General features: G+C 42.4%; 1 protein-coding gene across 1 annotated transcript; it reads right to left on the bottom strand.

Moving 5' to 3' along the window:
* Positions 1-2,362: 2,362 nt before the first annotated feature.
* Positions 2,363-11,224, bottom strand: LOC137188807 (scavenger receptor cysteine-rich type 1 protein M130-like). The gene is made up of 7 exons (XM_067598394.1): positions 11,152-11,224; positions 9,835-9,950; positions 9,663-9,792; positions 9,287-9,568; positions 2,779-3,084; positions 2,549-2,587; positions 2,363-2,433 (listed from the first exon to the last, which is right to left on the bottom strand). The coding sequence occupies exons 1-7, from the start codon at positions 11,222-11,224 to the stop codon at positions 2,363-2,365; spliced, it is 1,017 nt and encodes a 338-aa protein (XP_067454495.1).
* Positions 11,225-14,931: the final 3,707 nt, after the last annotated feature.

Genomic DNA, 14,931 nt, shown 5'->3' with positions numbered 1-14,931 from the left:
ACTCCTCTCTTCAGTTCAATGTAAATAGGCATAGTGCTTCATTTCAACCAGTCCTCTAAACAACAAACATGTGTTCAGTACCTTCAGGATGAAAACGACGACAGCGACAACCAACAGCAGAGTCACTGGCAGGGCGACCAGTCTGATGATATGAACTGTTGGATCTGACGAGACACATTCAGTCATCACATTAGATCACATGACATCATGAGAACAACAGCTCCCATCAAACAGAAACTTTAGTGACGTTAAATCTCCTAAAATCACTGAAGTGTGAAGCAGATTGTTGATTATAAGATCATCTGATCTCCTCTGTATGCTGATGATGTTGGACAAAAACAACTCGTGTTTACAGCCGGTTTGAAAGAAAGAATGAAAGTCTGCTGATTGTCTCTTTAAAGCTCCTGTCTGGTTGAAATGATTCAACTGATCGTTAACAATCAACATCTTTACATGCAGTTAAATCAAATGTGATCCTGGTGAAGCTCTGAGTTCTCCTGATGACATTCAGCTCATCATGTAAAGTCCTGTTTATTATCATTATAGTGCTTATCTGGCTTCACTGACTCGTTTGCTGTCTTTTACTTTTCACTGAGCTTCACACTCTGCTTCAGCTTACCTGTGACAGTGAGAGAGAGCAGACGGCTCTCAGAGGAGAAGTTATGAGAGAAAAAATAGACGCCATAAACACAGCTGTAGCTTCCTTGGTGGCCGGGGTCTGCAGCAGGAAACAGGAAGTCAGCAGAGTGATTGACAGCTGGCTGCGTGTAGTTGTATGTTGTGTTGGAGGAGGTGAAGGTGAGCTGGAAGGAGCCTCCTGGGTACTGAGGCTGGACGGAGCAGCTGATGGTGAAGTTGGAGCCCCGGTGCACCCAAAACCTCTGCTGCTGGGCCTCAGAGACCCCGTCCATGGTAGAAGTCACCAAGATGACTGGTTGAACCAGCAGCTCTATAAACAGAGAGATGATTGGCTGAATTAGCAGGTCTGTAAACACAGGGTGTTTTTCATTATGTTGGCTAATGCTTCCTCGCATCCTCTCTCCTCTTGTAACCCGGATATCGTCCCCCCTCCACCATCATAGAGGATCTTCCAATCCCTTAAATGCACCTGGAGAAGATGAGGAGCAAGGAGAGAGGAGGCTCCTGGAGCAGCTTAGAGTGAGGAACCACAGGTGTATCATACGAGAAAGTTTTTTACCAGACAGCAACACCCCTTTGATCAAATGATTTATTGACTGGTCAGTTGATCTGACTGGACAGTAAATAGTCAGGCTGTTGTAATACAGCAGATCAGGAAAACTACCTGTGGAAAAGGAATGAAAACACCAATAATAGCCGTTCATATGTATTCATGAAATAAAAATTACTGAATCAATCATGAAAAACATAATAAGCCAAGTAGCCTACTCTAATCGTTAATACATATTCTTTTCTCATTTCAAGTATTTAAAATTAAATAATGTACATCCTAAAATAAAGTGGATCTATCATATTGGGCTCTTAGATTGTTCCTATTCTCTGTGCCTTCAGTTGGGATTTGAGTGGGTATGTTTGCTCCAAAGATTTGTACTTTGTCTGTGGTGATACTTCACAATCTTTGTCTCCAGGACAAACTGGTTTTGAACTGCCTGTGGAAGTATTTGCTCCATTTTATACACTTTATTACAGTCATTGTGTATTGGGCTCTGAGTGCTTCCAAAACATGGTTGACCTACGCTCAACAATGTACCTGAACACTGTGTAGTCACTGGCTGCTAAACGTGCTGCTAACACTACACTTTCTGTCTAGATACAGGGTAAGAGCGTGCATTCTTGATTAAAAGCTCTGTTTTGCTGTCAACTTTTCTTTCTTTGGAGCACTTTTCTCTGACTCTTGTCATGCGTCGTCTTTCCTCTTTCTCTGACATGCAGGAGTCAGTCGGCAGAGCCCGGAAGCTCTGCTTTGCCCCTGCACAGAGCAGAGTGGCTTGCTGATCACTGGTGTATTCAAAGTTTATTAATATTAAACGTATTGTGTGTCCAAATTGAACCAAATTCACCACTGCACTCCCTTTGTTTCCCAGCAATGTACCCACCAAGTGTGGAGTCGATTGGATGAACTGTTCAAGAGATACACAAAGGACATACAGACAGAGATTCCTTCCTTTAGTAGATAGTCGGGCCTCCAGGAACAAGCTAACTTCTCTGTCCTTTAGGATGCCATAGTCTTGGAAAAGTTTACAGTTCAGTCCAATGGAATCCACCGACTATCACTGTGACAGAGGCAGAAAAATATTACTGTCATAGATGATGTCACTGATGGACTTACCTGAGCAGATGATCTGCATGATGGAGGAAGAGGAATCTGATGATGCACATTCCCTCAGTGCAGACCCAGAGTAAACACAGTCAGGGCTGATCTTCCATACAGATCTGTGTTGCACCTTTCTGGGTCTTTTTGAAACAGCAGAGCCACAGTCTAGATATCTACAGATTGCAGTTGCTTCCTTTAGGGTCCCAGGAAGGTTAGACACTGGTCTCCACTTTCCCTGTTTCACCTCCAGTCTACCTGCACAGCGACTGGCTCGTCCCACCAACCTGACAGGCTCTGAACAGAAACAAGAGAGTCATCAGTAAAAGAGTAAAGTGAGTTTCATTAGAACAGAAACAAGAGAGTCATCAATAAAGAATAAAGTCAGTTTCATTAGAACAGAAACAAGAGAGTCATCAGTAAAAGTATAAAGTGAGTTTCATTAGAACAGAAATGAAGCCGAATCAAAGCCGCAGCTTTCCTTCTACCTGAGCAGGTGAGTCCAACAGCTTTGCCAGGTGAGCAGGTTCTTCTAGCTGAGTCTGATCTTCCACAGTCCAGGAGAGCAGACTCATGGCCTCCACACTGGAACTCTTTGGTCCACATTGGAGCCTCCACTTCTTCATAGAGCGTCCCCTGGAGGACTGAAGGAGCCCCACACCCGAGCTCCCTACAGACCACCTCTGCATCCTGCTGGTCAAAGTCAGCTTCACACACTGAGGACCACGACTGCTCAGACTTCACCTCCAGTCTGCCTGAACACAGACTAGTCCCATTCACCAGCCTGACAGATTCTGGAGAGAGAGATGTTCTGTTACATATGGGTTTCGTCCTCTAAGAGCTGTTGCTATTGGGTTTATCCCCGCATATATGCGCAGTCATGAAGATTTTATTTTGCGCCACTGTGTCCTGCACAGTTGACCCTCTCAGGTCTGTATCCACAGTATATTATACTGGCTTAATGAGTCTTCAGTGTTTGTATGCAGTCAGAAGAAACTATGTCTGCCCTGGCCCGGGTGGGGGCCATGGCCATATGTCGGACCTGACATATTGGAAAACCCCTCATGTTCTGTCAACAGGGGTTCCCCTCAGGAGAGCTACATCACACATCTCATTGTACACAGACGCCTCTCTCTTCAGAGGGTGGGGGGGCGTGTCAATCTCATGTGGTAGGGGAAATATGGCCAGAGCCTCCATCCCTCCATATAAACTGCCTGGAGCTGTCCACAGTGCTGAAAGTGCTCAAACACTTTGCTCCACTGTTAAAAGACAGACATATAGTGGTGAGAGTAGACAACATGACAACAGTAGCGTATATGAATCGCCAGGGTGGTGTTCACTCAGCTCAGCTGCTGGAAATAGCCTGAAGCCTCCTGCTGTGGTCTCACCCCAGAAAGCATATGGAAGTGAGCCACTTCAGGCAATGATGCCTTTTTCTGTCCCAGACAAAATGGATGTGAGCCCGAAATGGCCCACATGTAAAACAGCAAATATGGCCCAAATAACCCAAATCAAATGTGGGCATTTTTTGGTAAAGATGTGGTGCTCCTAGGTATGTATATTCTGGATGTGGGCCAGTTCTGGTTTATCTGGTTTGTTCTTGAGTGACATATGGCTTGCTTGTTGTCCAGATTTGGGAAACAGGAGCAGACCACCCAAGTACCATCTTTCCATGCGGTATGTGGGCCGGATGAAAGTGCCAAAAGTGTTGGGTGTGCGCTGGATCTGGGCCACAGCAATTTTGCTATCTGGGACGGGAACCTGCGCTCCATCAGAGCAGTTTATATCCCGGGCAAACAGAATCGAGCTGCAGAACTGATGTTACGTGGAGGTCCCTCCCAAAATGAGTGCAGGTTGAATCCCACACTCATGCAAATGTTGTGGAACAGGTTCTGGAGAGCAAAGGTCGATCTGCTCACCTCACCAGAAGATGCACAGTGTGCGCTTTGGTTCTCCACGTGCACATAAGATGAACCTCCACTGGGAGTGGATGCAAGCTCTCCTTTACGCTTTTCCCCCAGTCACCCTGATTCTTCACCTTCTAGTGTGCATTCAGGAGGAGAGTTTAATAGTTATTCTGGTGGCTCCAGAACGCACAAGCATGTCATGGTTCCCAACCATGATACAGTTGGTATCGAGAAAACTATGGCAACTCCAGTGTCGCAGAGACAAGCTCTTGCAGCTGGATGGTGGGATCCTAAACTTCCAGCAGTCATGGACCTGGCCCCTGAACAGGAGCACCTGGAGAGATTAGTTTTGTCCCCTGCAGTGGTACACACTATCCAGGAGGCAAGGGCCCCTTCTACTACGGCCTGGTATGCAGCAAAATGGTCCGCTTTTCAGCACTGGTGTGTGGAGAGGGGCTCTGATCCCACATCGTGTCCTCTGTCCCAGGTGTAAACCTTTCTCCAGCTGCTAGTAGATAAGAATCTGGCTCTGTCTATGGTTAAAACATATGCTGCAGCCATTTCATCCTGTCACAAAGGCTATGGAGAAAGATCTCTTTTTGCACACCTGCTGGTTAAGCACTTTCTAAAAGGAGTCAGATGACAGAGACCTGTTTTTTGACAGGGCAGTGGGATTTACCCCTGGTGTCAAATGTTCTGGGGGAACTCTCCCTTCGAGCCTCTGTCACCGATCTCTCTCAAACTACTGTCCTTAAAAACAGCACTTCTCCTGGCCTAGACTTCAGCTAAGAGAGTGAGTGATTTATGTGCACTTTCAGTATTCCCGTCTTGTCTTGTTATCAGAGATGATGGGAGTGCAGCTACTCTGAGACCGAATCCCACATTCATGCCCAAGATCATAACCAGCTCTTTTTGATCGAGAGTTATTTCACTGGAAGGTTTCTTGCCTCTTTCCACAGGAGAGAGAGAAGAAGTGTCACACCGACTCTGCCCAGTACGTGCATTCTCTCATTATGTGGCGTGCACAGCAAGTCTCAGACAGACACAGCAGCTGTTTCTACATTACAGAGAGCACTTGCAAGGAAATCCTTGACGAAACAGCGCTTGGCCCACAGATTTCTGGTCACGCGGGTATAATTTACTGTGAATGTGGACCTGAGAGGGGCAATTGTGCAGGGCACAGTGGCACGAAAGAAAATCTTCACGACTGCGCGTGCGCATTGGGATAAAGCTATAGGCTATGCCTATAGTCATAGAGTCTGGGGTTACGGTACGTAACCAATGATTTACAATTTAATACTGATCTTTATTTACCACCTTATATACTGTAATAAATATAATACATCTCACTGCAAACAGAAATATAACAAATCTTAGGACGTCCCCTCCTGGAGCACAGCTGGGGAGTCTCTGGTGGCTGGGCCTTGGCCCATGGAGTCTAGTCAGACACAGCCTGAAGAAGCAACATTGAGTCACTCCGTGGACCCACCACCCACAGGGATTATGGAATATTATATCATGTAAAAAGGTATGCTTGAAAACAGGGTTTTGTACCTATGATCTTAATTTTGTAAACTTTTAGATTTCTGCCCGCAAACTTTATGTTTCAAGTCTGAGCATCCAGTTGCAGGCTTGCAAGCTCACTTTCACACGCTGTGATGCAAGAAAACTAGCTAGGAGATCTAGACTGACTATAGACTTCACACTTACAGCTTCATAGAACCAGCTAAAATAACCTCTTCATCATCTAATGTATTAATCTGTATGAATCCCAGAACAGATGAAATCAAAGGTGGACAGAATTAAGATCATTTTGGCAACTCAAAAATGTTAATATGGCATTAGCATTAACTCACTATTATGCTGTAAGCTAACTTAATTTGTTGCTCCCTTTATGTAGCATAACCTACAGACATATTCACTTTAACAAAGATAGTTTTGTGAGGTTGTGGTTCTACACACTACATATTTGATTTGTATCGTGCTCATATTTATTCTGTATGAGCTATCTGAATGTTTCTGCTTCACACTCTGCTTTAGCCTGTGACTCCACTGTAGCCCTTCGCTGGGACCTCGAGGTTTTGAAGTAGATTTCTTCATGAAAGCGTTTTTTATACCAAAGTGAGTCTTTTCTACTTGTCACAAACAGGCGTGAAGTGACAGCTGATGTTTACTTTGATGTTTACGTTTATTATTATTTCTCTGTGTTGCTTCACTTTCACCTCCATCTATTCAGACTCATCTACATGTTTATCCCACCAATTTACTCTAAAGCTTATTTCAGTGGTAAGTCTTCTATTCAAATAGCACTTTGCCTCATATAGGGACGGTTCCAGCAAGCAAGCAAAGTTTATTTATATAGCATCTTTCACAGACACCAGTCACAAAGTGCTTTGCAGTCAAAGAAAATAAAATCAAATACAATCAAAATAAATAAAAATAAAGATGCCAGATAAAATACACAAGGAGAGCAGATAAAATAGACAAATTAAAATATAAAATACCAAATACTATCCAAAAGGCTGTCTGAACAAATGGGTTTTTAGCTGCTTTTTAAAGGAGTCCATAGTATCCAAGGACCTTAAGCCTTTTGGGAGACTATTCCAGAGCGCAATCTCCCTGAGTCTTAAAATGTGTACGAGGTACACTTAGAGAGCCCTGAGTGGAGGACCTAAGAGCTCGGTTTGTGGTGTAGGGGTGCAGAAGGTCTGTAATATACTGTGGAGCCTGGCCATGTAGGGCTCTATAAGTGAGCACCAAAATTTTAAAATGAATTCTAAAATGAACTGGAAGCCAGTGCAGTGAGGATAAAATAGGAATAATATGTGACCATCTGATGGATTGTGTTAAAAGCCTAGCAGCGGCGTTTTGGACAGTTTGTAAGCAGTGTATTGAAGATTTATTAAGGCAGGTTAAAAGAGAATTACAGTAATCCAAATGTGATAAAATAAAAGCATTAATAACATCTCCATTTCATTTCTTGATACCACAGACCAGAGTTTGGCTATGTTTCTAAGGTGAAAGAAGCATGATTGAGTCAGTGCCTTAATGTGAGCTTCAAAAGTCATAGATTAGTCAAAAATTACACCAAGATTGTGCAGGCAAGACCGAGAAGATGAGGATATGGAGGATAAGCCTCTGCCTGATTGTTGACTGAAGATTATCAGGGCCAAAAATCAGGACCTCAGTTTTATCTGCATGTAACTGCAGAAAATCATTTGACGTCCAATTTCTAATTGCGTTTAAACAGTTGTTCAGTACAGAGAATTAGTGAAGTTCATTAGGTTTAAATGAAAAGTACAACTGGATGTTATCAGCATACAAATGGTAGGAGATGTTCTTGAAACTGCTGATGATTTGTCCCAGTGGCAACATGTATATGGAGAATAGAATGGGTCCCAAGACTGATCCCTGGGTGACACCACATGACAGAGCTGCAGTGTCCTACACAAATTCACCTTCAGAGACTGACAAAGACCTATCTGTGAGATATGAGGAGAACCACTCCAATGCAGTTCCAGAAATGCCCACCAGGTTATTTAGCCTGTAGATTGTGATGGTCCACAGTATTGAACGCTGTGCTAAGATCCAATAAAACTACAACAATATCCGGCATCTGCAGCCATTAAAATATCATTAGAGACCTTAAGGAGAGCTGTTTTAGTGGAGTACAGTTTACGGAAACCAGATAGAAATTTATCAAACACCCTGTGCAATTCCAGTGTTTGAACAAGATGCTTTTCAACAGCCTTTTCTAGAATGTTGGAAAAGAAAGGAAGTTTCAAGATGGGCCGGTAGTTCTCTGGCAGGGAAGGGTCCAGGTTTGATTTCTTCAACAAAGGCTGAACAATAGCCTGCTTAAAGAAGCAGGGGACACACCCTGATATGAGAGAGCAGTGTATGATATTGACTATGCAGGGGCTGATATAGTTAAAACCTTTAAAAACATTGAGGTTTGTTGGACATCGAGTGGGCTCGAGGAGGGTTTCATTTGTCCTAACAGGACTGTAATATCATCCATGGACACTGGACAAAAGGAGTCCAAGATGGATGGATTTGAGGAACCACTAGTAAGCTGACTGGACATGGGTGAGATATTTGCCCGAACATTGACAACCTTGTCTATAAAATATTTAAGTTAAGAAGTTATTGCAGTTGTTGTTTGATAAGATTGGGAGTTTAGGGGTGCTGGGAGAGACAATATAGTTTACAGTGTCAAACAGGACTTTAGGGTTTCTCTTGCTGACAGAAATTAGATTAGAGAAATAAGAGGATCTCTCAGCCTTCACCATGTAGTTGAGGGTACCCATGAGTTCTGAGATGCAGTCTGAGTACTTCCAGTTTTATGGCTCACTAACTGGATTTAATTGCGCTCATCCCTACACACAGTACCTGCTCTGGAACCAAACTCCTGGAGAGGGGCTGGACTCTCTTCTTTTCTGGAGTTGCTCAGTGTGAGAGGTGTGGGGCAAGTGTGGGGATACTCAAGAGCCTCCTGCAGAGTCCTGCTGTGTTGGAGTTCTCCATGCAAAGCCAGAGGGTTGCCTCCTTGTGACTATGTGTCACAGAAAGAACGGCTCTGACTATTGTTTGTGCCCTTACACCAAAATGAAGTTCATAAAGCAGCTATGTTCTTTCTACTGTTGTACTGGAGTTACCTCCTGTTGCTGGCCAGAAGAGTGCAGTCTGTTCCAGGAGTTGGACAGTCTGGGAATTAGGCTGTTTGATGGCAATTAATCATGGGGGAAATGGAGATGCAGATGATTCAACCTCTGTAGAACAACCAGACTACAAACAGCAGATTCTCTGACATGCAAACTAGTTTTAATTTGTAATGTAGTTGTTGCTTGTAAGGTGGATGTGACTGAGCTGCTCAGGAGAACTGCAGGGTGTGTGAGTGAACCACAGCAGGTTGTTTAAGGGTGCAAATTATCTCAGCTTGAAGAAATGAGCCTCCAGGAGCAAGCTTCTCTACCCTTTAAGATGCCGTCGTCCTGGATAAGTTTCCAGTTCAGTCCAATGGAAACCACCGACTATCAAAGTGACAGAGGAAGGAAAATATTATAGATGATGTCACTGATGGACTTACCTGAGCAGGTGAGCTCCATGATGAAGGAAGAGGAACTTGATACTGCACAGTCCCTGAGTGCAGATCCAGACCGAACACAGTCAGAACTGATCCTCCATACAGGTCTCTCTGAGTACTTATTTCTTATTAGTGTTGAAAGAGCAGAGCTACAGTCCAACCTCTCACAAGCAACAGCTGCTTCCTTCAGGGTCCAGTCAGAGCCATCCACTGGTCTCCACTCTCCTTTTTTCACCTCCAGTCTACCTGCACAGCGACCAGTTCCTCCCACCAACATGACAGGCTCTGAACAGAAACAAGAGAGTCATCAGTAAAAGAATAAAGTGAGTTTCATTAGAACAGAAATGAAGCCAAATCAAAGCTGCAGCTCCTCTTCTACCTGAGCAGGTGAGTCCAACAGCTTTGCCAGGTGAGCAGGTGCTTCTAGCTGAGTCTGACCTTTCACAGTCTACTCCACACTGGAACTCTTTGGTCCACATTGGAGCCTCCACTTCTCCATAGAGCGCCCCCTGGAGGACTGAAGGAGCCCCACAGCCGAGTTCCCTACAGACCACCTCTGCATCCTGCTGGTCAAAATCCTCTTCACACACTGAGGACCACGACTGCTCAGTCTTCATCTCCAGTCTGCCTGAACACAGACTAGTCCCATTCACCAGCCTGACAGAGCCTGGAAAGAGAGAGAACCATCATTAGTTTTTGGAATATTTACCTGCAACATTCATACTAATAAACCTTTTTCTGAATTTGAAAGTAATAACTGATAAAGAGAGAGAGCACATTCATAGCCTGACTCAAGTCTTTATTAGCAGAAAATATTTCAAGCTATTTGTAGGATTTGAAAATGTCTTGCTCAGGCTCCATCTTGTAGTAGCATGAAGAATGACGGATGATGGACAGCAATGCATGATAGCAGATAAAAAGAAGACTTTATAACTTTAAAAGGAGGTGTCTCTCTCTTATAAGGTAGTCACACCATCTCATAACTCTCTTCAAAGCAGAGTAATGGATGAAGCTACAGCGAAACTCCTCCTGTATTCATCTGTCATATTACTGAATTCTAATTCTAATTGTAATTGCTTTCAGCAGTAGCAGCTCATGCTATCAGACTTCAGCTAAGCCATATGGTCTTTCTCTTTATCTTTGACCCCACAGGAGACGATGATGCATGACTCTTTCGCAGTGTTGGAGGAACTGACCAATGGCATGTAGGTTCCTCTAACAACTCTAACATTGCCCAGGAGAAAACGTTCCTGTGTTACAGTCTCCCCTGCTGCGGAGTCTCACCTGTCGCAGTCTCACTGGCCACTCTGACTGACCGGGCTGAGCACTTCCCCATCAGTGCACCCTCCAATCTCTCTGTGTACAACAACAGCTACAGAAACCCTCTTGCTCCTTGTTCTTCTTGATATGCGATTCAATAATTAGCCAAATATATCTGTTTCCCCAGTGCCAAAATTTTGTGAATGTTTGAACACATCCCTCCCATGTTCAAAATACTTTTGGAAACAATTGAAAGTCTGGGTAAGCAACATGTCTTTTCTGGTCAGATCCCCACATTGAGGCAAGGCTGTGAGGGATTCAGTTGTCTTTCAGGCATAAAACTAGTGGCTACAAAATTCCTGCATTGCAACTGATTATGGCTTCGCTGGCTGTTTTGACTCATTCTGGACAAGGAGAGATCTCTTCAAAACTGAAACATGAAAGCAACTCCTTGTCATTTTTGTGTTTCTATTCATTACCCTGGTGTCCGCCATGTTATCATATGATCTATCCTCCCTCCAGGAAATCTACACCAGGAGGTGTAGATCCAAAGCAGACCAGTTTATCAGACCCCCAACATCCCAATCATGGTCTTTTGCAGTGGTTACCTTCCGGCAGACGTATCTGCTCCCTCAAAGCAAGAACTGAAGGGTTGAGCGGGAGTTTCTTCCTCCAAGCCATATGGGCTATAACTTCATAACATCCTGCCCACAACTGTCAGCTTTTGCTGCATGGTTGTCTGGTTGCACATCCTGCCTCAGGGAAGGACTATGTTTAGCTGTTTTTATCTAGTGTATTTCCAAAATTGAACAATTCTATACTTTCAAGTTATTTAAATACTTTTTAAATATCTTTTACAATCTACTTTTAGATTTTTTTATTGTGTATTTATTAAAAGGTCATACTGTTTTATCAGCACAGTTTGCAGGTCAGGGCTATTAATTTTTTTTTACCGTAGTTGTACCTGCTGCATGTGACAATAAAGTTTCCCTTGATCCTTGATAACCTACATCTCGACAGGACAGGCATAATTCGACTAGAAACAAAGTTCATCCCACACATAAGTGGCCTACCTACCGACTGACTATTGACACATTTAGCTTTTAATCCTCTCTCTGTATTTAGCATCCCAGTAGTTACCAACAATAGGCTACATACCTCCCTCCGTCATCAATCTGTCAACAGGCATAGTCTTTCCTATGTTAACTGCCACCTCTGGTGGATGCTGTTAATCAATCAAGACACATAAGATTTGTCTTACACAATGTCAGGTCATTCCTGAATCTGTCACTAAAAGATCTCCTCATCTCGCTAAAAACATACTACATTGGATGATCATTATTTTGCATAATATTCTTGAGCTTCCTACCCATTCTTTGCTCTATGATCATCCCTAGTGAGTCAGTGGTCAAGCTAATAGCCTTGATCAGTTTATTGAACTTGTTCCTGTTCTCTGAACTTAAGCTACACCCCCAGCAGACAACGTCATAAAATAAAGGACTTGCCAAAATACTCTGATAAAACACATGAAAGAGTGACCTGCTGACTTCAAAAGACCGGAGCTTCCTGAGGAAAAACAGCCTGGACTGGGCCCTTTTAAAGATGGCACTGGTGTTCTCTTTGCAGTTCAGCTTATTATCCACCAGACACCAAGGTATTTATGTGAGGAAACCACCTCAATGGCCTCATATTTAATCAGGACAGGAGTCACAGAAGCCTTTTTCTTCCTAAAATCAATAGTTCTTTAGTCTTACATTTAAAATTAGGTGGTTTTCATCACACCATTTTACAAAGCCATCCACATCCTGTTGGTAAGCTAGGTGGTTATTGTTTGTTTTCTTGTTCTTAACAAAAATTACTTCAGTTTTGAAGATTCTTTTTATTTGCAGTGTCAAGAAGTCAGTATGAGCAGTTCAATTCCCCCAATTATGCCAATTTATTTATGGGAAAGTCTGAAGAGAATTATGTTCACCACAATAACTCTTTTCTTTCTCTGTTGAAATATCGGTTTCGATATATATATGATATATTTTTCATATTCTCAGGTAATGCTATGTTAAGGAGGTGATTAGAGGCTTTAAAAGTTCCCCATACAAGCTCTTAACTTGGAAAGACTGGTTTCCGGTTTCCTTACGACTGGAATGAACTGCAACACAGCTAAAAGTTAGAGAAGCTTGTTCCTCTGAGGGACTTAAAAGGTTTACTATCCGCTATTCTTCATAGTGTTTGTGAGTGTTTTAAGTAGTGTGTCTGTCAGTATGTATGATGGTTGTTTTTTGACTGTGATGTGGATAAACTGTCTTATTGTGATTCTGTGTATATGTGACCTGTTTTCAGGTCTCTATTGCAAAAGAGATCTTGATCTCTGTAAGAGCCATCATTGACCCTATTAAAAATTATTGTAAGGAAGAGAATTTATTTATTATCATGTTAATTATGTTTATTGAAATGAGTAAATTGTTTGAATCGTGAGCTCACATTGAGACATGGCTACTGCCTATGGGCAAAAAGCCAACACTTGCTTTGAGAAACATCACTTACATTAGAAGAAAGTCAGGAGAAAGTTAAGAGTTGAACAAAAAAGGTGTTTGACCATGTTAACGTATTAATTGTGTTAATGTAACAGAACAACAGGTTGGATATTACCGAGTTTTCCTTTTGAGAGAAGCACAGTTAGATTTCTCTTGGATGGATGTTAATAAACTGTCAAAAGATGAATGGATCTCTGCTCTTCTGTGGAATTGTGGATCATTAACTACATGAATAGGCGCCAAAATATTCTGCCTGGCTGGCTTTCCAAAGGGTATGTAAAAACACTGAATTTCGCCCCTATAATCTATCATTTTGGTTTGCTTGAAATAATAAGAGACTTCCTGAATAAATAAAGCTTAATAATGAATATACAGGACACCCAAGTCCATTGATGGTTTAATAGATTATAGAAATACACAGAAATGTGTAAAACTGACACCCTGACCCAGCTTTTTCATTGGTTTTCAAATGATAATGAGAATAACAATGATAACTAGGAAATGCAATTTCTGTAGAAATTGCGTGTGATCGCTGAAAGTGGATTCAGATTGCATAACTGGAAGCTTAACACTATTGAAAAATCTACCAAGATTAAAATTAGCAATGGGTGGAATTGAACCTTCACCCTCATGTTTGTAAGACAGACATGCTAAGCATTGAGCTAACATGTCACACAGCAGTAACAGGCCAGATTTTGGTGTTTAGTCTGTCAATTGCATTGACAAAAAAGCAGTTGAGTTCAGCTCAGCTCAGCTCAGCTCAGCTCATTAAGCAGATTGACATCACCTGGACTCCTTCATCCTTCAACTCTACTGAGTTCTGCCCTAAGCGGGGCTCGAACTCACAACCTTTGGATCTAAAAGAGTTAAGAAGTGACATGAGCTTAAGCCACTGGACTAATCAAACAGGATTTGTAAAATTGGAAAAGATTTTAACAATACATAGAATATTTTAACAACAATACTTATCAAGAATAGCAATCCACATTTTAGGTAATGATGTTAAAGTAAACTAGAGTGGAACTGAATTATGGTACATGATAGAGATGTAAAGCAACTTTGTACATGAGAGCAATATAATGAGGAGCACTGCAGTGAGCAGGTATCAAACACACAACCTTGTCATCTGAGGTAAAGCTGATCAGAGAACAGCATTCTAAACCACTGAGCCAACAGACATTCACGAAAATGAGAGGAAAAAATCTCCATTTTGATGAGGAAAATGTATTTGTCTAAAACTAGAGGTTGAAGCCCAGAGATTTGTACATCATTAGTGAAAGCAAGACTAGTTTAACATGAGAAGGAATGATATGTGTAAAAAGTGTTTGAAGGAAGAGAGAAACTGTAAGTTTAAGAAACCGGAGTGAGAGGAGACACACATGCTGCAGACTGTATTGCAATCAATGAGAACATGACAGGGACTCTCTATCAATTAAGGTTCAGATCTCAAAACCTATAAGTCCTATGTGAAATGTATTTACATGTTGAGAGAGAGGAGGCTTGTGGCAACATACTGAGGCAAGATTTGTGCTTGAGGAGTTAAAATTGTGGGAGTGACAGCAGTTTAGAAAAACATTTCTGGTCTAAAATTATCTGTGCTCTCCACTGTGCCTGATCACATGACACACTGGTGAGACCTGAAAAGGTCTTCAAAACCCCTGACTTTGGGCTTACATTGCTGAAAAACTACAAAAGATATCACTAAACAATCTGATAACTTTGAAAGTTCAAAGTTTTGTGAACATTTTACAGTTTGAATGGCATCTGTACGATGGGAAGGGACTTCCGAGCAGTTGAGTGTCAAAGTGACCAAGGTTCCAACTCAGTTGGATGGTTCGACCCATAGACTGCCATTAT

This window comes from Thunnus thynnus, chromosome 1 (assembly GCF_963924715.1).
Source record: "Thunnus thynnus chromosome 1, fThuThy2.1, whole genome shotgun sequence".
Taxonomy (NCBI): domain Eukaryota; kingdom Metazoa; phylum Chordata; class Actinopteri; order Scombriformes; family Scombridae; genus Thunnus; species Thunnus thynnus.
This window is presented reverse-complemented; position numbering and strand designations above follow the sequence as displayed.